At 43.3% G+C, this 23,077-nt stretch overlaps 1 protein-coding gene across 1 annotated transcript in view; it reads left to right on the top strand.

The window, feature by feature from the left end:
• The first annotated feature begins 4,837 nt into the window (after positions 1–4,837).
• Positions 4,838–23,077, top strand: part of CREG2 (cellular repressor of E1A stimulated genes 2) — a 36,784-nt gene continuing 18,544 nt past the window's right edge. The window contains exons 1-2 of the mRNA XM_069204414.1: positions 4,838–5,488; positions 6,709–6,872. Coding sequence (XP_069060515.1) covers positions 4,991–5,488; positions 6,709–6,872 — 662 coding nt within the window. The 5' untranslated portion in view covers positions 4,838–4,990. The remainder of the gene's footprint in view (positions 5,489–6,708; positions 6,873–23,077) is intronic.

Here is a 23,077-nt window from a genome sequence, read left to right as displayed (position 1 = left end):
TTCACTTTGACCAACTCAGACTTTCGATTTAGGATTCCCTGACCATTTGTTCCATAATTTCCCTGTGCATACAATGCAATAATCTGACCAATATTAATAGGTGCGGATACAGCATCTGAATTTGGTCTGGCATTTACGTTTGGAGACTGCACTATCCCTGCATTCTGCATTTGAGGCATTAAGAGCGGAGTTGGCTCTGTCTGGACCTGCCCTATTGGCACTGTTAGATAAGCTGTTGCATTTACAACAGGCACATCTGGGTAAATCCTAGGAACACTAGGTTGTGGTAACTGTATAGTGTCAGTTGGCAGATTGAAACTGCTCTGCATTGGTATTTACACAAGGACTAGTCTGGTTCACATTAGAATTAACCTGTACGGAACTCTCAGTCATGTTGTGGTAACTCTGTACTGGACTCTGTGTCATGTTAACCGGTATTGGTGCAGTGGGATTCACACTAGTACTTGGACCATTCTCTTGTGCCACATATGGTGGTGGGCGATTTCTCAATAACTGTAAAATAAACTCATCATCGTCTGATTCCTCATTATTAATCAAAGACCTTTCAGGTTCTTTTAATGTCTGATCTTGAACTGATGAAGAGAAACCTTTTTTTAGATTTCTTTAAAGCTTTCTTTGCATCTTTCTCTCTATCTTTAGACATTGCAGGAAATATTCCAATACCATTTAAGGTATCGAGTCTCCACTGTCTTTTACCATTGTCCCACCTAGGTTCTGCTAGTGACTTCTCTGCTCTTATCATTTTTCTCTCAAATTTCAAATCTTGTTGTCTGGCTACTAGCTCCCAGATCGCTAATGCCTCAAACTGAGCTGGTCTCGGCTGAGGTTTTAAACCATACATCACTTGTCTCAAATTCTCTAAAATTCTCAAATTAAATGTCCCATTTTCAGGAAATGCTGAGCTCCCTTCTTTTCTTGTGATTTTGTACGAATGTTTTAACCAAATGCATGCTCCGGTACCTTTCTCTTCAATTACGATACATGCTGGAGTACCTTCTGGCGGACAGATTTCTTCTACGCTAGCTAGAATATATTCATCTCCCTAAGAGTACTTTTTAAAGCTTTAAAAAACTTCATTTTTACAAACTTATGTCAAAAATCAATAATCAGGAAGTGACTTTTAATCCCACAATCCTCTTCGTCTCCCTTCTCAACCAATTGTGCTTCACCGTTGTCCACCAATCCATGTGTGACCCTTCTCACTAACCAACCTTTCCCAGCACGGCACAAAATGACATCACACTTACACACAGAGCCTGACAAAGTCTTGCGGCTTGTCCTCCTAAACTCAAAAACACTCAAAACTAATGCGAAATTATTTGCGAGCATTTCATCAAGAACTGAAAAAAACAAATTTGTTTATTTACTACAGGTAGGCTAGTACAATTGCTTCAGGAACCTTACGGATTTTCACTGACGGCTTTTCACTCTAACCGGTATTCTTCTTTCTTAGTTCCCTAGATTCGCAAGCAAATTTTATTCTCAACTGATCAATGGATACTGTCCTGGTGCACATAGAGCTCACCAAATCTCAGTTGAAAAGACCTTACACTCAACTTGACTCACAAACTCGACTTGCCAACCACCGACCGATTGACCTACTAAATAGACAAATTACAACAAAAAAACAAGTGTCTCAATACACTTTTAATATACTCCGGAGTCTTAGACCTACCTCCGGGTCCGTATACCAACAACCACGTGGACAATTTTTGAGCACCAAGCATCACACGCATGTGAAGTTCACCGACTTCCCTACTCTCACACTTCGAAGTACGCAAACCCCTTCTACAACATCATTTGGAGTACGCCAACTCCCCTAAAATCTCACAAAAAACTCAATCACCTGCAAATTAGCTAAAGATGTGCAAGCGCATAATCTACTTCATTCAACCTGACAATAGAACACTGAGAACATTCCCCACCAACATAGGCAGACTCCAAGGACTGGAAAGTCACCTCAAACGTTTAAGGACACATCTTCGCCATATATTGCATCAATTTAAAAAATCAATACATTTCAATCAAAACCCAATTTAATCTATATAATTTAAAGAGGCATAACCATCAAACTCTGGCTATCAAAACTGTTAGAGCGCCCTTGGCTTATCTATTTCATCATAGTAAGTGGTTGGACGCTGCTTTAAAGTCTATGAATCTTTTGACTCATTTAAATATACATAAATTATATGTCATGTAACCCAACAATATTAATTAACAATAACCATCACCAAAGAATTAGTAAACAACGTACCATGACCCTTTTGTCCACGAATAACCACACCTTTTAGTATAAATTTAAAATGTTTATTTCCCAATATTAACAATGCTAAGGTCACGAAAATGATACTCAACACCAAATGGTACAAGTAAAGAAGCATTCCAGGCTGTTGGATTGGCCTGAAGAATTTTAGTTTAAACAAAGCAAATAAAATGATAAACTCAGTGGTTAGAACACTAATCACTAACATTAATATTTGAGCAAGAGAGATAAGATACATTTGATTCAGAAATAAAACGATGTCAAGTCATAGGTACAGAGGAAACACCTCCCTAACTTCAGATTAGCATTAGCATGTTGGGCTTCATGCAAAAGTTTAGTAACACTAATTAGAAAACATCTAGCTATGGCGCTATCAAAACAGCAGCACAGTCAAAATATGAGCAGTTGGTACCTGAAAAACAAAAGACAAATAACAATGCACAGATCTTTCATAATTACCTATCCCAAGGGAATCAGCAACACAGCATAGCTTCATCAGAGGGTTAGCAGTATCAGCATCAGGACAGAGGGCAGGAAAAGGGGTGACAGTTCAGAATTTGGACTCTAAATTCTCTGAGCCATCAAGTTATTTATCTAAGGTAGGCAGCAAAGTTCTACAGGCTCTAAGCATAGAGCGCTAAAGTAAGCATCATTGCATGAAGCATGGGAAATAACGCAAAATAATAAAGTACCAGAATGTCAGTAGACTGACTGGCAAAGCATGAAATGTCAAAGTGAAAGATCACAAGAATGCAAAGTGAAGCCGCTGGAAACCAAGAAGCAATGAACCCCAAAGGTCTCTTTCTCAAACATTAAATTAAACTTGCTAAACAATTGCCATTGGATAAAAACGTCATATGGAAAGAGCACATCAAATCATAAAACATCAACTCATCGGAAATACATTTAAAGTATCATAATATTACTTTAAATGCTTTGGATTTGCTGCTCTTCCCTTCTGCATAAGCCCAAACGATATTGTTGCATCTGAAGCACATTTACGAACGGTTCAGTGGAGCCCTTTGTTCAGCCACTCCAAAATACACTGCTACCGGACAAAAGTTACAAACAAGTAGAAACATTTTCAAATCAATTCTTTCCCTCAAGAGAAACACATTCCATTAGTACAAACACAGAATAAACTCATGATTCAAACAAAAGAAGCTTCTAATTCTACGGAGATGATCTCATGCAGTTGATACTTTAGCCTAGCTTGGCAGGCAGATTACACGATGTGGCCTTGCTCTACTTCAGGCCCAGCAGAAAACAAGAAATACTCATATCGAAATAAATACATTTTCATTAATAAAAGTTATATACAAGTTTGAGATTCAAACAAAGAATGTGTTATACAGCGGACATGAAATAATTCTAATAACGTTGCAGTTTCAGTGTTTTGGCAGACGTTCAACATTAGCTCTGGCCTTGCTTTGCTCGAGGCCCAGCAGAAACATAAGAAATAATCCTATTATTTCAGCATTTATTTTTGCAGAGAACATGTTCTTAAAGAGACAGAATATTTACCATTTCAGTGTTAGTTTTTTTATTATAAACATGTGCTGGCCTTTCAGTTGATAGCGGCCAATCAAAAAGGCATAATTTATGTCAAGATTATTTTTTTTACATTTAATCATTTCACATATAAGGACATCAGTATGATTATGTAAAAGATGATTATTTATGTCAGAATATCTGCGCTCACAAAGGTAAGCGGTGTTAAAGTTATATATACCATTTTCTTTTCCATTACATATTGAAGTGGGCTATTTTTCTAATTGTTTTAGTCAATATCAAATGTTGTTTGATGTTTTGCTCCTCCTTAGACCTCCTCACTCTCAATTTATGTCAGCTGTCTGACAATAATGAAACCCAGGCATGGCAAAATACACTTTTCTCTGCTTAATTTATTTGCTAGCCGCCTGTCCTAAACTTAGAAATGTACTTTTAAAATGGTGCTGCCTTTGGATAAACTAGGGCATTTTGAGTTTTTGCTTCAAGACTAAAAATTGGTGCCCCTCTTTCTTTGCTAATATACACACCCAGGGCTTCAGCTTACTTCTTGATTCTAGAGGTGAAATCAATCAAGATGCCATACGTCAGCGGTTCTTTAACTTTTATCGATGACCCCCACTTAATCAGAACTGGAAGCGGGGGAACACGTCCTAAGCAACTTCTTCGATTTGAATTGCCAAACAGTACACAAAAATGCAGAAACAACTATACCTTCAGAAATACACAAACTAGGATTTGTTATATACAAAAAAACATTTACATCGATTCGATTTTACTGAGAAGATTGCAACTTTCCAAATGTGACTTTATTTGAGGCACTATGTTAGACTCCAACATATCAGCTTATCTTTTGATCCAAATACACGCTCTTTTTGCCAGTATATACCGTCCCCTTAGTTAAGATCACCAGTTGCCCTATTAGATAGTTTACCAGCGCTGCTCCCACAAACAAGCTAAGGATACCAACTGAATTTTTGGCCTCCGGTTTCAAATCCCTTCAAATACACACAGAGTTCAAAAAAATGATTTCCGAACAGTCACACTGGCGGTCCTTGGTGCAGATTTTCAATATCAAGTTCGTCGCTGCAGCACACCGGTATTGAGATGCAGAAATGATCGTGTCTGTCATACATTTGACCACACGAGGGGGCTGCTTCCCTTTGAAATGTTCAAGCTTTGTCTCCCTACCTATGCATGCCTGTGCGGACTGCTTCTTGTTGCAAAATGTCTGAGCCCTGTTATCCTGTAGAGCAGAGTAAGGGGGTTGTATCAGTGGCCTGGCTTGTGTGGATTCTGGCCTCCAGCGTGGTGCTGTCTCCTGCTCCCGGATATGTCATTGTGAACTCGGTTTCGTGGTCTGTCACGAGCGAGGTGGAAGAGGAGCTGGAGAGCTCCTCCACCGAGGAGGCCGTCCCTGCGGTGCTAGAGGATGCCCTCAGCATTTGGAAGCAGAGTTACCCGGCGTCCTTGTACAAGGAAGATGGTGAGACCAAGGCTAGGCCTGGCCCGGAACGCTCCAAGGAGGCGTCTTCGCCATCCAGGATGTTTTCGTACAAGAAGGAAGGTGCCAGAGAGAAGGCGATTGCTTCTCGGGCCCCTGGCTCCCCCCAGGAACAGGGGGCCAAGACCGCACGCTTCCTAGCCCATTCAAACAACTGGGGTTTCCTGGCAACGGAATCTTCTCTGGAAAAGGTACGTGAATGATTACGAAAATGTAAATCTCAGTCCATCGTGTAGCGCTTAATGCTGCGCCTCGAGCCTGTTTAAATGGGCTGACTGTGTTGGTAGAAGAGGAAACAGAGGAACGACGAGATAACGTGTTTTATGCACTATGCTTTTGGCGGGATTGATTAAGTCATCTTGTGTTTATGTGTGCTTGACGTAATAACCCAGTTGTTTTGGTGTATTACTCTAGTGTGTTTCGGAGCTCACTGGATGTGCTATGCACCCCAGTGGCAGATTGGCGCCTAATATTTCCTGCGTTGCATATTTGAAATACACCTTACGCATGATTTCATCTCTCGTAGCAGGTCTATTAGTTGATAGCCTTTAGCAATCACATGGATGTCATGTTTAGGATTCAGCTGTTTAATTTCGAGATCTTTTTTTAGCAGTCTAGCATGGTTGTGACTAGAGGAATGTTACTGGGATGCCTTGCGAGTAGCATGTCATAGCTCGACGAAACGACTTCTCCGGAGAGTATTTTAGAAAACATTCCTACACCACAATACCCAAACGCCATTCCTATTGTAGCCGACAGTTTTCACCATTGTCTCAAGCTCCTCAAACATAAAACGCCCTCTACTTTACTGGATCTAGACTGCCCTCATGGTATGTCTGATATGTCCAAAATCGGGCCTGTTGCTATGGTAGATGGGGAGATGTAAATCATGCAAAGCTCCAACGTGCCGCGGATTGGTAGCTTTGTATGTCATGTGACACAGGATTATATTAGATCGCTCCTAAAGCATGGAACGCCCTGCTGCTACACATAAGAGCCTCTTCCTCACTTCTCGAATTCTGCAAGAAGCTGAAGACCTGGCTTTTCAAGTAGTCCCACTAGGATCTAGGAGTGCGGAAACTCACAACTGCTCAGTGCTAGTATACCCTGCCAGGCGATAGTGCCCTCTGCTAATTTGCATAATGTAACATTCAGACGTGCAAGGGATACCCAGTATTACTTTCTAGAAAGGAACGCAGACGGAGGCATTTATTTATGTGTATTTCTATTTATTTGTAGCATCCCATTCACCAAGGTGTCATGTAGGAATGATCTTGTTATTTGAAAGGGAGACAGGTATTCACCATGTTTATTTATGGGGGGAAGCTGACAGGTTGGGCTGGGATTTTTGGATTGGTTAGAAGTCTGGTTTATTTCTCATATTTTAACCAACAGATTTGTTTTTGCGCAGATCCGTGGAGTACCCTTTGGGATAGTCTTATCTGTGAGTGACGGCCCTGCTGACAACAGCACTGGCATCCCTTTCTTCTGCATCACCCCCAAGGGCAGTGCTGTGTCCAACCTGATAAAGAACCCCATGGCTTCCTTGACACTGCCTGAGACCGATTTCTGCAGGTAGCTGTGTAGCAACAACATTGTCTGTTTGGTGATGCTGCATGTCTTGGTCCATGGTCAAAGTGTATAAAACAGTGGAGTACAATGGAGGGTTGACAGGGTGGGGTCAGTAGGGTTGGTGAGGGCAGAATCAGGGACTTTTCAAAAACCGTAAAGTGTAATAATTGTGTTAGCCTTTCATCTTCAGGTAACTGCATCTGAAATATTTGGTTCAGCTACATGCTCAGCAGCAGCCCTTCCTTATGGACAGAGGGGCCATACCCAGCTCCTTTTGGACATAAAGAGTGTCTGTCAGGCTGGGCAGAGGTCAGCCTGACAAACACTCTTTATTTTCAGGGCAGGCAGCCGGGAGCTACACATGCGCTAACTGTCCGGGCCTCTGCTTGCTTGAGCTGAACTTTGCTGGGCTGAGGATGTAACAGCTCCTGTGGGTGTGACCTCCTCAGCTTGGAAAAGGTCACTGAAGCCCTTACCCTTGTGACAAGGGGAGCATCATTGATAACCTTGTACCTGAACGCATCAGTTTTAAGCCCTGAAGTTTCCAGGGCCAAGAGTCTAGTCACAGATTGGGTGGGGTCTGCAGTCTCCCTGAGCACATCCTACTCTGTCACGAGGTAGGGACTGCTGCCTCCCCTCATTGGCTGTCATAAGGTCAGTCATTGAGAGAAGGGAGCAGTCCCAAACCTCCTGGCACCTGGATGTTTCCCTCTCTGAGGGCTGTAGCAGGTAAGTGTTGTGTTTTCCATGACGATATTCTCCTCCACTATACTCTATAACAGTCGACTCGATGACACTCCTCTCAAAGTCACTCCACTCAGAGACACTCAACTCTACAAATTGAAGCACATTGCTATAAAAAACAAAAACACTTAAATTCAATGAAAAAACTAAAGGTGAAAGATTAGTTATATTTAGGAAAACCTATTTTATTATTTCTATACAAGACAAACTTAAACAACACAAATATTAGAAGTTCAGTAGTTATAGGTATTACTTAAAGCTATAATTTACGCCTCAGACAAAACTTACTATAACTCACATACTATGGACATAGCGTTGTAAACTCGCTAAGCAGACTATATTTACTATAACTCATGGATTCTCCATGCACAGCTTATACACTTTCATACTACATCACTTATACTACTTTAAATCATAGCATTCATAGCAACACATGCTATCTGAAATGACGTAATTTATGAGAAGAGTGTGGACTGGCGTGTCGTAGAGTGGAGTGGCATGTCTTAGAGTTGAGTGGGGTGTTGTGGAGTGGAGTGTGGCATGGTGTGTCGTAGAGTGAAGTACAGTGGCGTATAGTGGAGAGGCATAGAGTGAAGTAGAATATTGTAGAATAGAGTGGCATGTTGTAGAGAAGAGTGGAGTAGCTTGTCATAAAGTCGCATGGCGTATAGTGTGTTAGAGTTTTGGGGCATAGAGTGGCATAGAGTGAGTAGCATATAGTGGAGTGGAGTGTCATAGAGTGAAGAGGTATGTCGTACAGTGGAGTGATGTGGAGTGTCCTAGAATGGAGTGGCTTTTGGTACAGGGGAGTCGCATGTCGTGGATGTGGAGTCACATGTCATGGAGTCGTGTATCGTAGAGTGGAGTAAGGTTGCAGGTAGTATAGTGGGGTAGAGTGGAGAGGCCTAAAATGGAGCAGAGCATTGTGGTGTGTCATAGAGTATAGTGGCGTGTCATAGAATGGAATGTCGTAGAGCAACTTAAAGTGGAGGGTTATAGAGTGGAGTTGTGTATAGTGGAGTGGCATATGGTAGAGTTCAGTGGTGTGTTGTAGAGTGGAGTGGCATGTTGCAGAGTGGAGTAGCATGGAGTGTCTTAGAGCTAGTGTCATGTCACAGAGTGGAGTGGCTCATCATTAAGTGAAGTGGCATGTCATACAGTGGCTTGTCGTAGAGTGTCTTAAAGTGGGCGTGCATAGAGTGGAGAGGCGTTGAGTGGAGTGGTTTGTTGTAGAGTTTAATAGCATGTCATACAGAGCAGTGGCATGGAGTGTCGTACAATGGAGTGGCATGTCATAGAGTTGTTCAGTGGAATAGAGTGGCATACAGGGGAGGGGCGTGGAGTGGAATGGAATGTCACAGAGTAGGGTGGAGTGGTGTGTAGTAGAGTGGAGTGGTGTGTCATAGAGTGGCGTGTAATTGAGTGTTTTAGAGTAGAAGGCATAGAGTGGAATGCCTAGAGTGGAGTGACATGTTGTAGAGTGGAGTGACATGTCGTAGAGTGAATTGGAGTGTCGAAAAGTGGAGTGGCATGTCGTGGAGTGATTTCAGAGTCTTATGTGTTATATATTTTTTTTATTTCAAAAGGTTCTGCATGGCGTGTCGTAGTGTAGAGTGTAGTGGCATGTCATACAGTGGTATGTAGAAGAGTGTTTTAGAGTGGAGGTGCATAGAGTGGAGTGGTATACAATGGAGTGGCATGTCATACAGTGGAGTGGCATTGTATAGACTGCAGTGGCGTGTTGTAGACTGAGTGGCATATAGTGGAATGGCATGTCGTAGAGTGGGGTGGTGTGTTATAGAGTGATTTGGCATGTCGTAGAGTGGAGTGGCGTGTCGTTGAGTGGCGTTTGTCATTAAAAAAAAAAATTCAACAGGTACGCTGATGTTTCCTATATCGTTTCATTTCTTCATATAGCTTAAAAATAGTAATAAGTTATATCTCACATAGAAACCAACCACGCAACTAAAGTGTGGTCTAAACAATATGACTGTCTTCCTATTTTGAAAGGGCTTTCATGAACAATAATATTGTATTTGTATTTTTGTATTTTATTGTAAATTTGTAATATTGTGTTTCATCATCATTATAAACAGTGGTATACCGCAAAAGTACCATTGTATACCGCAGCCAAAATGTATCCCTAAGTTTATGTCCCTAATTACTGAAAATCTACTGAACCAATTCTGATCAAATAAGAAAAATGATCCTTTCCACACCATATTCTATATTCCTGCTAAATTTAATGAAAGTCCATTGATTAATTTTGTCGCTATATCTGTGTAAAAAGTCTATGGAAAATGCATTGGTGGAAAAACATGTTTTGGGTTCCCCCCCTTTTTCCTTTGCACCATTTAGCTAACCATCATGAACCCTTGCATCATCAGCCAATGTAGAAAAATTAATAGGTCTGCCTGCAAAGTTATTACTAATGAAAAATCATAGGAATTCATATCTCTCAGAATCCTAGGCATTCTTATCTCTCAGAATCCTAACTACTACTATAGAATGGCTTCTTAGTGCTATACATACATAAAAAAGAAATCCAATATTAATACACAAAAATGGAAAAAAGGAATATTTGAAACTACTTTTGCCTATAGTCATGCCTCGTTTCCTAACAAACAGGGATAACTGAGTTTATAGGTGGTCGAAAGTGACATAATTGTAAACAAACTGAAGATACACTTAGGGCCTCATTATAACATTGGCGGTATATACCGCCTGCCGCTGTGGCGACGGCCGCCAGAAGACCATCGTCACGGCCACCAGCCGTCAGACGGATTCTGACCACCGCCTGATTTCTACCAGAAGGATGGCGGAAATCCGGCTGTGGCCATGCCGGCGGATAGTGGTAAGGTGGCGCTGCTGCCAGCAGCAGCGCCACGCCAGTAGACCACCAGAGACCATATCATGACACATGATACGGCCTGGCGGTGTTCTGCTGGCAGATGCTGCTGCTAGCAGCAGCGCCCTGTCCCGTCTCCTGCCAGAGGACCCCTCACAAAAGATAAGTCGGGTGCTCCGACAGGGGAGGAGGGTGGTGGGTGTTTGTGTGTGGGTGTGTGTGTATATGTCTGTGCATGCATGAATGCGGGTGTGTGTTACATGTTGTGTGTGTGCATGTATGGATGTGTGAGTGCGTGTATGTTGTGTTGTGTGTATGCGTGTGTGCCTGTATGTATGTAAGTGTGTGTGGATGTGTGTGTGAATGGATGTCTGCATGAGTGCTTGATTGTGAGAATGAGTGTGTGAATGCGTGTGTGCGTGTGTGAATGAAGGTGCATGAATGAAGAGGGGGCTCTAGAGAGGGAGGGAGGTTGGGGGGGAACCGGGGGAGGAGGAGTGGGGTGGGGAAGACCCCTATCAGTGACAGGGAAGGAATTCCCTGTCACTGATAGTGCCTACCGCCATGGTTTTCATGGTGGTACGGTTGCCACGAAAAGCATGGAGGTAGGCGGGGTCATAATCCCACAGGTGAGCTAGTGACGGCTGTGGCGGACGGTGTGGTACATTGCCAGTTTGGCTTGAGCCAAACCGCCAGTGTCTTAATATGGGAAAAACGTACCACCAGCCTGTTGGCAGTACTTTTCTTCATTTTACCACCGTCTGCCGGGGTCATAATGACCCTCTTAGTGTGGGTACATTTAAAGCTCCTATTCCATTGAGTAACCAATTGTCCTGTATGCAGGAGCGTAACTTCCAGTTGTGCAGCAGTTGCAGTGGCACAGTGGTCTAAGGGGCCCACTGAAGCCTGATTATTGCTGTATTTTATAAACAGCAGCCAGGGTGCCCTTTTCTGTTCTTTGCACTAGGGCCCATGATACACTGGCTACGCTGCTGTCTGTGTGTATTTTTGAGAGTGATAATGCCTTGGGACTAATGTCCTCCTAGCGATGTAGAGTGCAATTTCAGCCCTATGGTGTTTTCTAAGCATCGCTTAGCTTTTCAATAATACATTTTAACACATTTACGTGTTTAGGTTTTCCCTACCAGACTGTGAAAGCTGTTTGGTTATGAAAGACTTATTGTGAACTTACAGTAGGCTTACAGCCCCAACCCATTGCTTACCATTATTGGCACTCTCATTTGTTTACTTGCATATTTGTTGGCTTGCCTACCTCTTCTTCTGTTATTCCCTCTCCTGGAGCACAGCATTTTTACAATCCTTTTGATTGCCTGCCTTGTATTTTTCCACTGCTCACTTTTAGGAAAATACGTTTTTTGTTTTTCGTTAAGCACTATATGAGAGTGCCTGTGTTTTATAGCTCTTTCCGGCATTTCATTCTCTTCCCCATACACACACTCCATGCTCCTTTCTCGTATGCTTCTTCCCCACACTCTGTGTTTCTCTCTCCCTAGTGTTCTACCTTTGTCCCCTATGATGTTCTCTTCCTTGTTTTCTTTTCTCTGCCCTGTATAATTCTCCCCCTTGTGTGCTTCTCCTGCACCATACACATTACTGGCTCACTTGTGTTCTGTTTTTCCCTTCTCCCTCACATTCTGCTTTATTTCTGTTTTATTCCCCCTCACTCCTCTGTCGACACCCCTCCTAATGTGGAACTTAAAAAGAATATGTGTGTGTGTATATAAATATATATGTATATACATGTGTGTGTGTATATATATATATATATATATATATATATATTTATTTATTTATTTTTTATTTATATTTTTTTACTTTTTTTTGGAGGGCCAGGCTGCAAATTGCTGCTGGCCTCATCACCTTAAAATAGTGCTTTCATGTCACTTAGGTTGCATTTCTTTTTTATTTACAGCTTGTCTCGGATCTATAAATAAAAATAAAGGTGCCTGCATCATTTTGGTGGCGTACCTGCAAACATCATCACACATGTGCACACCTACAGAATGATGCTGCTGCTACCGTAAGAGTCACCAAATACTTTTTTTCTTTTGGCCATTCTACGCAGCATTGACAAAAAGTGCCTTTTGTTGATGCTGTACAGTATCGCTGAAAATCATTGGCAAGTAGGGACTGAAAGTGTTTTTTCCACCAGAGGTTCAAACAATTGTGCTACCCTGCTCAACCCCTGCAACTCTGAGTTATGTCCAGCCTTTAGGAGAGACCCATCAATGCTTGGGCTCTCCCTAAGTAGTTCTTTCTTCCCTCACAAACCATGTTGGAATAGCAGGGCCAGAGCCATGCAGGGCTGGCCATCTTGACAAATCAACTTCAAACCATCCCTCCTCTAGAATTAAACTCTAAACTAAAACTTTCTGTCAGATCTAGATGCTCCCCTTCTCTCCCCCCTCCCGAAACATGTGGGGCTGGTCTCCATGCACATTCTCTCACACCATAAGGAAGAGGCCCTCACTGTCTAACCCCTTCATTCTGCACAGTGCCTCATAGCCAGTGGACAAGTTCAGTGTTTGTATATGCGAACGCCTGTTGCCACATTTGCCACATTCCTATATGTGCACAACTCTTAACAGACCCCCAGTATCCATATGTCACATATTGTTCTGGCTATATACATGCACAGAATGTATTCTATTTACTTCTGATCATGCAAGCCAAAGCTACTCACTCTATAACTGTTTCTCTCCTCTGTGCACATGCATATCATGTAACTTACCTAGGCATGAAAATTCAGGTCAGACCTTTTCACCCTTGCTTTTCTTTTCCAGGCTTCATTTCACCCATCACAGCTGGCATAAAGGCCAATATGCAGTATTATGTGATATACCAGTAAAATCCCAAATCAGCCATCAGGAAATGAGCTCCGCTGTGGCTCCAAAGCCTCTTTTCCCACATTAAATGAAATACATCCAACCCAGATCCCAGATATACACATCCAGGTGCCCTGTAAACACAAGTTGGGTCCCACGATGAACCTAGAGTCAATTCCCAGACTAGTTAAAGTCAGATAAATGTTAAATACACTGATAAGCATGCCCCGGCGTGTTCTTTGCAGACACTCACAGGCTTTCTCACTCTAACGTAAACATCCACAAACTCACACATGGCAGACCCTCTGCTGGACTTTGCCCTTTCTGCAGGGCCATTTGCAGACCTTTTTGCTTTCCTCCTCCATTTTTGCTGCTCTTGTTTTGTTGCCCTTAGGACTCTGTGCACTTTACCACTGCTAACCAATGCTAAAGTGTTTGTGCTGTCTTCTTTAAGCATAGAAAACTTGGCTTTCACACCATTGGCATATTTGATTTACTTGTAAGTCTGTAGTAAAGTGGTATTGCATGTTGCCTGGGCCGTAATAAAATTCTACTAGTGGTCCGGCAGCACTTAAATTGCCACCCATTAAAAAAAGCTCTTAAACTTGTTTCAGGCCTGCCACTGCATCCTATGTGTATAGTCTTAAGTTGCCATTTAGATCAGACAAAATAAACTTGTTGCCAAGCCCTCCCTTTTTAATATATATGTCACCCCTAGAATAGGCCCTGAACAGCCCAGAGGGCAGGGTGCACTGTATTTGAAAAGCTTGACATATAATTTTAATTTGTACATGTCCTGGTAGTGCAAAACACCTACATTTGTTTTTCACCATTGCAAAGCCTACCTCGCATCAGATTTCATTATTACATTTAATAATGGATAACATTTAATTGGGAGCAGGTAGGAATCTGGAGTTTGGTGTCTATGGAATTGTAATTAAAAGTCCTCTTTAGTACTAAAGTTTAGGTTTTTCTCAACATCTTGAAAATGTCACTTTTAAAGAGTTGGCATTTTCTTGTCCCAACCATTTAGTGTTTGTTGCCTGTATCCTGTGTCACACGACTAGATGTAGTTGGCTGTTGGTCTTTGTGTATTGCTGCCTGCCAGCGAGACAAAGGGAATCTAGGTTTTGGCAGGATGGGTCACTCTCAATTAACAAGGGAAAGGAGTTGTCACTTGCCACACTTGTACATCACAAACGTCCTGCCTGGGCACACTCACAAAGTGTTTGATACTAGTCTATTGTGAACCCAGACATTCTGGGGCCAGGGCAGAGAGGCAGGAATTTCCAAGCATCTCTGGGGGATGGAAACTTCTAGAAGACTCTCCTACTTCATAGTGGGTACTTAGTATAAATATATGGATCTCAGACCCCAACGCTTCAGTACACTCTTCGACCTGTGGATACTATAGAAGGAGGATTGCTGTGCTGCCTTGCTGCCAGAAGGACTGCCACTCCGCAGCCCTCCTGCTCTGCTGCTCTACTGCCTGCTGCCATGCTTGCTGAGAAGGAAGTCTTGACCTGTACCCTTCACCCGAGGCTGAAGTGGCACTAAGGGTCATCAAGCTGACTTCCTGTTCTGAGCTACTGGGACATAGCAAGCTCCAGAGCCCCCTGCAACTGCCCAGCTGACCTGCTGCCTGGACCTACTCAAAAAGCAAAAAAAGGGGGTCCAGAAAACCACAAGACTCCCTGTGTGTGAATGCCTTTTAGTTGCGTTGTGACTTTATCAGAGGACAATGGACCCTAGTCCTCCAAAAGAGAAACGTAAGTCAAATGGCGGTGAGGTGCCCACTAAATAAATATGATTATTCTTCTCCGGGTCCTTTATAAGGACAATGGGTTTACATCAAGCAAGGCTTACATCAGTGTCAGTGTTGCTCCAAGATCAATTTATTATTTGAAAGAGGCAAAAAAGCATAAACGAAGTGTAGATATTCATAGGTCCAAGGGAATGTAAATTAGGCCAGCCAACACGTGTTTCGCCCCAAAAGGCGCGTAGGCCAGGGCTTTCTCAAGGCATCTGTAGTAAACAATGTTCAAGAAAATTGTTAAACAGTCGGTCATATAGATATTTGATCAGCTATTGACCCGTTGTAATTTGAAATGGAGGTGCGGTAAAGATAATACAATCCGTCGCTTGCAGTATTATATTCGAAATGCTGCCTGGACCTACAACTGGACTTGCTTGAGCCCTACTGACGTCTGCTGTAGTGAGTTCCTGACTCCCAAGTGGTGCCCCTAAGGTCCTGGATCCTTGGTGTGGCCTCAGTGGAACTCATCTGAAGTTTTGGGGATTTTTGTGAATGTGAACGGGCCTGTGCCCACCAAGATCTTGCCTTCAGCACCTCCAGGCAGTGCGAAGTTCCCACAAAGCAACTGTTTATGCTACAGCAGCCGCAAGCGACGCGCGGCAGCACTGACCTGCGCTTTGCGCTATAGCATTGACAGCTTGCAGTGACCACCAACTCGAAGCTCAAGCAACAGCCGTCCACGATGCCCAGCCTGCTCCTCGCAGCCCCCTGCATCACAAACTGAACTCTTTGCGCTGGACTTCAAAGTTAACTCGTCCAGCAGGACTAACCGGGACCCTGTGTCCAGCCCAAGCTCCATCACAGTTGGCCTGAACTTGGGATTTTCACCCAGTCTCGCATAACCAGATAGCAGTGAGTGGCACTTTGTGCTTTTTATCATTATTTTCACTGAAATCTTTAAAATTCCATATCTCTGTTACTTCTGGTTGGATTTTTAACATTTTGGTATCAAAATATTTATTAAATTTTACTGTATTTTTCCAAACTGGTGTGGAATGTTTTTTATGTTGTGTTTTCACTTTATTACTGTTTGAAGTGCTGCATAAATACTTTACACATTGCCTCTAAGTTAGGCCCAGTCTGCTTTTGTACCAAGGTTCCAGAGGGTAAGGCAATGGTTAATTAGGGGTTTGCTTGTGTTTCACCCTGGCAAAGATTGTGGTTGCTGTTTAAATAGGGCTTCAGCCCCACAACCTCAACTCCATTTACAACACCTTTGCAGTTTTTTAGCACTTACACTGAACGCTCACCTCAGACGCTGTTGGATCCCATTCACATGGCAGACAAGTAAAAGCAAAGAAATAGATAATTACATCACTGAGTGAGGAAGATACATGAAGAAGCACAAAACATGCCTACACGCCTTTAGCTAAAGTGCACCAAAGTTTTGACGTGGGCCACAAACCAATGCTGTAATACAGCAAGTCTCTGTTCTGTAAAAGTGAGTATGTAAACCTAAGGACACCTTCCTTGCATAAAACATGGTTCCTATTAACTACACACTGGCCAATCCCATTGCTTTGTGAGCCTCTTGACCAAGTCTGGGCCTCAACAGAAACCCCTAGAAGTAAACCACCTCAGCATTGCCTATTACTGTGCAGCCCTGCTTTTCACTCTTGGGAAGATCCTCCTTAGGTGATGTGTCCGTCCTGGTCTCTAATCCTTACAAGACAGCTCAGAGGTCCTAGTTCAGAGTGTTGTCTCGGAGTATGTGCTCACAGTTTACCCTCATATAGAGACATAAATACCACGACTCTTTCCATAACAAATACACTTTCTTTATTATGCCCTAATTACTGGAGAGGCAGTAGTGGGGGGCATTACACTGATGTGGGTCTGACCCTCCTGTGCCCATACCGGTCCAGCAAAGGTTAGTGTGTCCACAGCCCCTGGCCAGGAAATCTGTGGCTTGTTCTTCTGACTGATCCAAGTAGGGGGCCACCCCTAAGCCCGTTTGGAAGGTGACTGGCAAATGCCACTTGACGTCATTGAATCTGGGCTGGTACTCTTTCTCCTCTGCACCTCTTAAAGACGTCTGGGGATCAGGATGACCCCAGGACACTCCACTTGGTGGCTCACACTCAGCTTGGTATTACACGTCCAGCTCTATTGGCCCCTCAGGATTGTGTCCTACCCATGGTCGAGCCCTCTCAAAGAGAAGGTTTGTGTCATGCTGGGGCCACAAGGCCAGCCCCCCACTTCCCGTATTCCCTGTAAGTAACCCATGCAAACACTTTCTTTCTAGGACTAAACTCACTTCCAAGAACATTTGTACCTCTGGCACCCTCATATGCTCTTCTGTATACACACGTGCACTACCATAACGTGCAGTAGCAGGTGTTAAGGTTCTGCAGCAGTTCTAGTTATTTTTCCACTTTACGAATCTGTGACATTTTCCACAGGGTTTCCTGTTCACAGTGCTTGCCCTTAGATAGGCCATGCACTTTGGAGATAAAAAAAACCTATTCTCTTCTCGTCCTGCATCGAAACAATCACCACCAGCAGGCAGGCTAGAATGCTGCCTTGATGACGTCCAGTGAGGTTTTGAGAAGTGTTGTGACATCACTCACCGGATGGCCCCCTTTAAAGAAGTCACATTATCTGTCAATATGTTGGACCCATGCAAAGAACTGTGCTTGAATTCTGCTGTCAGTTTGAATTTGCACTTCATCTTATTTATGTAGATTTGACGCAATTATTATTAACCTTTGGAAAAAAACAAAAAAAACTTTGTTTACAAAAATGTGAAATGAGGAGACTTTTAAGTTTCTGCGCAACACAGCAACTATCGAGGATTTCTTGTAAATCCAGGTAACCTGTGAATGATGTTCAATAAATAGGCCGTCTCTTTAACGTTACAATGTGCGCACTTAGTCTTCCTGCCAGAGTTCCACCTAGAAAGGTCTTTTTTCACTCTGCTTTTGGCAAAACAGTCAACGGACAGACATTCCGCCAGTGAGTCTCCTGCGCCCAGGCTTGATCATGATACACGCCCAAAACATTCCTCAAAGCTGAAACTACAACAAACACGGAGGTAGGGCACATCGCGTAGCTGTTAATCTGCTGCCGGAAGGAAGTCTTTAAACAGGTTCCTTCGCGTGCCCAAATGTATCTATTTTCTTCGCCCGTCAAGAGAGAAGATCTAACCCATCTTGCACTTTAAAAGAATATTTTGCTCTATTTTTGACAAATAACGGTGGCATAGCAATGATGTCCTCATCCCTGATACAAGCGAGAAAAAATGCCCCCCTCTCTCGCGCTGATTGGGTAGGAAAATACAGCCATTATTAGGGTTCAGTGGCCCCTTCTACCCCTGAGCTCGGGTGCTCCTGCACCTACTGCACTATTGATAGATCCAGTACTGAAAGGTTGCCACCGAAAGATCACTTATGGCTGAAAATGTCACAGAAACTGAAACCAGGCTCAGCCCCGTGAGATAGACCTTTAACTCAGGAGCGAGATAGGCTGAATGAACAGGATTAATGCTACACGATATGAAGACTGGATTGAAGAGCTTCAGGGAGGATCAATAAACGGGTTTATTTTGGTGAGAATATCTGCATGCTACTGGTTTAAGTCCGATCATGGCTTTGCCTAATGTTGGACTGGCCTTTGGGCGGCTTGGGACTGCCAGATGGGACAGCTTGAAAGGACCAGTTTGTGGGGCATTTTGTTTTTGGTACTGTGTGTCATCACATGACCCCAAAACAGCGCATACACCACTCCTTTTAAACTGGCCCATCTGGCAGTGCCAGACTGCCCTAAAAGTAAGTTTAATACTAATTGGGTCGCATTTTACTGGAAAAGATTGAGAAAGCCATAGAGAGGGGATCTGCAAATTTGCATGTGGGTAGTTACGAGGCCAAGGAAAATACCATGCAAACAGCTCATTTTATTCCACCTTGTCTGAATAAGTGAAAAAACTTATTTCCTCTATTTTCTCCCACGTCTAGGACAAGGTTTCCCTAGCTGGAAATCCTGAAAACACAGTCCTGTATTTTGCACACCCACCATAATCGTGTTTTGGGCATCATTGTGATCAGGACTAAGGGCCTGATTTAGAGTTAGACAGGCAAGTTACTCCTTCTCAAGCGTGACAGATATCCCGTCCACCATATTACGATCGCATAGGCTATAATGGGATCGTAATGCAGAGAATGGGGTATCCGTCATGTTTGTGCATCTACCACACACTTTACCCGATCATTGTCCAGTTCTCCTGGAGATGTTTGTCCTGTTTGGCGGTGGTCAGGAACGTTTTTGGAAATTTGCGGGTAGGGCCTTGCATGATCAGGTTTTTCACACTGAATTACAGGACTAGATTGTTAAATACTTAATTTTAAATGTGGGAACGGTGGCAACAAATGCCACCTTCTGGGAAATCTACAAGGTCTATTATCCATGGCATCTGTATTTCTCAGCATGCCGGTATCCTACGAGATATGCACTCCAAACTGACTCAAGTCGAATCTGAACTGCACGGCATAGATCGTGGGACACTCAGTCTGACAGTGCCCCTCAGTTACACAAACCCTTGGTCTTGCTGCCGAGTTCTATGATTTAGCTGACAGGGAGTTGGCATATCTGGGAAGCATGCCACTGTGAGATGGTATAGGGAGGGAGAACATCCCGGTCACACTTTGGCACGGCTCTTTTACCCCAACCACCTTTATGTTACCTAACTCTGCCTCCCTCCTGGAATAGCTATTACTGACAATGAGGGTATCCTGACTGAATCCCCAGCAATACTTTGAGAATCTACGCACCACTCGGTCCGTATCTGGAGAATCCTAGATCTCTGCTTATCACGCAGAGATTGCTATGGTGTGGCTAACTGATGGCCAGTGCAGTTTTCTGAATGAATCCATAATGTGGGAAGAAATTCTACAAGCACTAGATGTCCTAGATGGGTCCAAGGTCCCAGGCCTTGACGGCCTGACTGGAGCTTTCTACAAAGCCTACAAACACCAGTTAGCCTCGCACCTCCTGGCCTTTGATGGCGGCTCATTACCTCCTACACTGTGTGAAGCGGTGCTCACACTCCTTTTGAAGCCTGGGAAGGACCCCACTTTATGTACTTCATATCGTCCCCTTTACCTTCTTAATCTGGAGAACAAGGTTTTAGCTAAAGTTCTTGCCACCAGACTATCCCTCCCTATGAAACAAATCATATCCCCTAAGCAGTCTGGATTTCTTTCCCATGGATCCCTTCCTTTAATTTACCAACTGTATTTGCAATACTAAACAAACTCTTCCCAACAATCCCTGCCAAAAAGGTATTCAACTCCTTGGTGTGGACCTTCCTGAGGGCGACATTGTTGAAGCTTGGCTTGCCCTGCAACTTCACCTCCTTGATCATGTTGCTCTACGCTAACCCAGTAGCATGCTTGAGGGTGAATGGTTCACTTAGTAATGCCTTACCGATCACTAGAGGTACAAGGCAGGGTTGCTCCCTCCCTTTCCTTCCTCTTAATCATTGTGATGGATCCTCTGGTCCACCACTTTCAGGAAGAACATATGCATCACCTCCTTCCACTCACAAAGGGCCCGCTCCTCCTTTCATTATACACAGATGACATAATACTATTTCTCCCTCATCCCTCAGACAATCTCCAACCTTCTAATAAGCAAAAGTATACATTCTGGACACCTTTCAGGTTTATGTATCAACTGGGCCAAATCTGAGCTTTTCCTGCTTACCGACAACACTAAACCTGTGTGTCTTGGATACCCACTAGCGTGGACTACAGATTCCACCCAATATCTGGCCATCTGTCTACATAGGAATAAAGACCAGATAATTAGGCTTAATTACGGCCCAGCCATTGACAAATTCTCGACACTGGTAGAACACTGAATTAATCTCCCCCTTTCCTTGGCTGGTCATGTGCCCATATTTAAAATGGTCATCCTCCCCTGCTTTCTCTATTTCTTAAAATCCCTATACCATTAAGACAGCGTTTCTTTCAAATGATCTGTAGCCTCTTTCTGCTACTCATCTGGGCTGGACGTCAGCCTCGTATCAGCTGGGTACACTGACTCTACCTTACAAAAGGGGTCGGTTTGAAGTTCAGGACTTTCAGCTATATTACCTCGCAGCACAATGCCAATATTCCTATCAATTATACCACCCAGTCTCCCCAGTCCATTATCTTAAACCTGAAAGGGACCAACTCAATGATCTACCATTCACATCTGTCTTACCAAAGGGCATTCCCCTAGACCCCACAGATGTGTAGACTTTGTCTACCACATGTTGGGCATGGGTGCTTGGGGGTGGGATTCTGTACTCCTCTACCATACCCCTGTCTGATAATCCCTGACTCCCCCTCACAAGGGAAAAATGTGTTCAGCGCACTCAACTTCGACATGACCTACATACTGTAGGAAATCTGTTCCCAGATGGCCTTGGTTCAACACATGCAGATGATACCCGCTTCCACAAGGCCACTCAGATGGATAATTTTATACGGCATTGATTACATAACACTATGCGCTTCTGTACACCTATTTACCCTCTAGTCCCGGATGAATTCCCACCTTTAACACTTGCCATCTCTACATGGACGGAACTTGACTGGTGTCTTGACTCTACCGCGCCATTCTGGCCATGAAACTAGACACCACTCAGCGAGTCACAGCAGTCCTTCTTTTCACATTTCTACACAGAGCATATGTAGCCCCTGCCACGCTCTTCACGCTGCCCTAAGTGTCAGGACCTGGATGCTTTTGCGCATCTCACCTGGACAGGTCCATCTATATGTAGGTGCTGGGCTGTCATCTTCTCAACACTTTTCACCACAATTAGTACCACGATTGCACCAGATCCCCTAGTGGCACTGCTAGGATATACCCATGATGTCCCTAGGTCCATCTGCCGATTTACCTCACTGGTGCTACTTCTTGCCAAGCGAGAACTGACATTACACTGGGATAGTAGACACTGTCCCACTGACTCTGCACGGCTTAAGCACATGACTCAATGCAACAAAATTAGCAAAGACTACGTGCAATTGCAACCATATGTCTCAAAGCTATATGTCGACCATTGCAAGCTTATTTACTCACCTTGGAATCGACTACTTCTGATTGAATGTTCAGAATCCCCTATGTCCTCCTGTGGCCTCCTGAAACCTCACCGACATTGCCTGGATAGTTTGTACCGCACACTCCCTCTGCAACACCCTTGTCTATAACCGGAATATATCTTTTGTCTCTTGCCATCTTCATTATATACCTGAAGTGCCCTGCATCATGTTGATATTAATGTATCTATGAGCAATGCTTCCATCCCTTTCTTTGTGAGCTTAATTATCCTTACAAATATAATAACGTTTCAAAAAAAGTACGAGGAAGGTTGATGCACATTTTACGCTAGTCTAGTGCCGAACGCTTTTAATATATTTATTTACTATTGACATCATTATTGACTGTTTGATTATAATGACGCGGAGTGGAGCCTCTTGTACGCTGTCTGTTATCTACTTAATGTTATTGGGATAAGTTGAGTTGTCAATTTTTCATAATTTACTATACCATTTAGTTGGGAAAATGTCTAGTCGAATTCATTTTTCACACTGCTAACAAAGAAATCTTCTTTACCCCACCAGAACCTTATTTTCCCTTCTTCACTACCACGTGTCTGTGTTTCGTGTGTTTTTTACTTAAAGGTGTACTTATTTATAGTTATAATAAAATAAAATATACCTGCCATTCAGCTCATGCATTCTGGTATTAAGTTGGTTACCATTTGCTGCGGTACATAACCAATGCTCCGATTTTGAACGCAGTGTAAGTTTTGGAGGTAATTATTGTTTTTGGATGTTTGGCCTTTCATCATACAGGTCCGTAGCATTATTGAATTTACACAATAACCTCTCTAGCAAACGTTTGGCCACTTGTCAGGCAACAATTCTCCTGAAGCCTAATATGGGTTCATCTAGAATAGACAAAC

This window comes from Pleurodeles waltl, chromosome 8, assembly GCF_031143425.1.
Source record: "Pleurodeles waltl isolate 20211129_DDA chromosome 8, aPleWal1.hap1.20221129, whole genome shotgun sequence".
Lineage (NCBI taxonomy): Eukaryota > Metazoa > Chordata > Amphibia > Caudata > Salamandridae > Pleurodeles > Pleurodeles waltl.
This window is presented reverse-complemented; position numbering and strand designations above follow the sequence as displayed.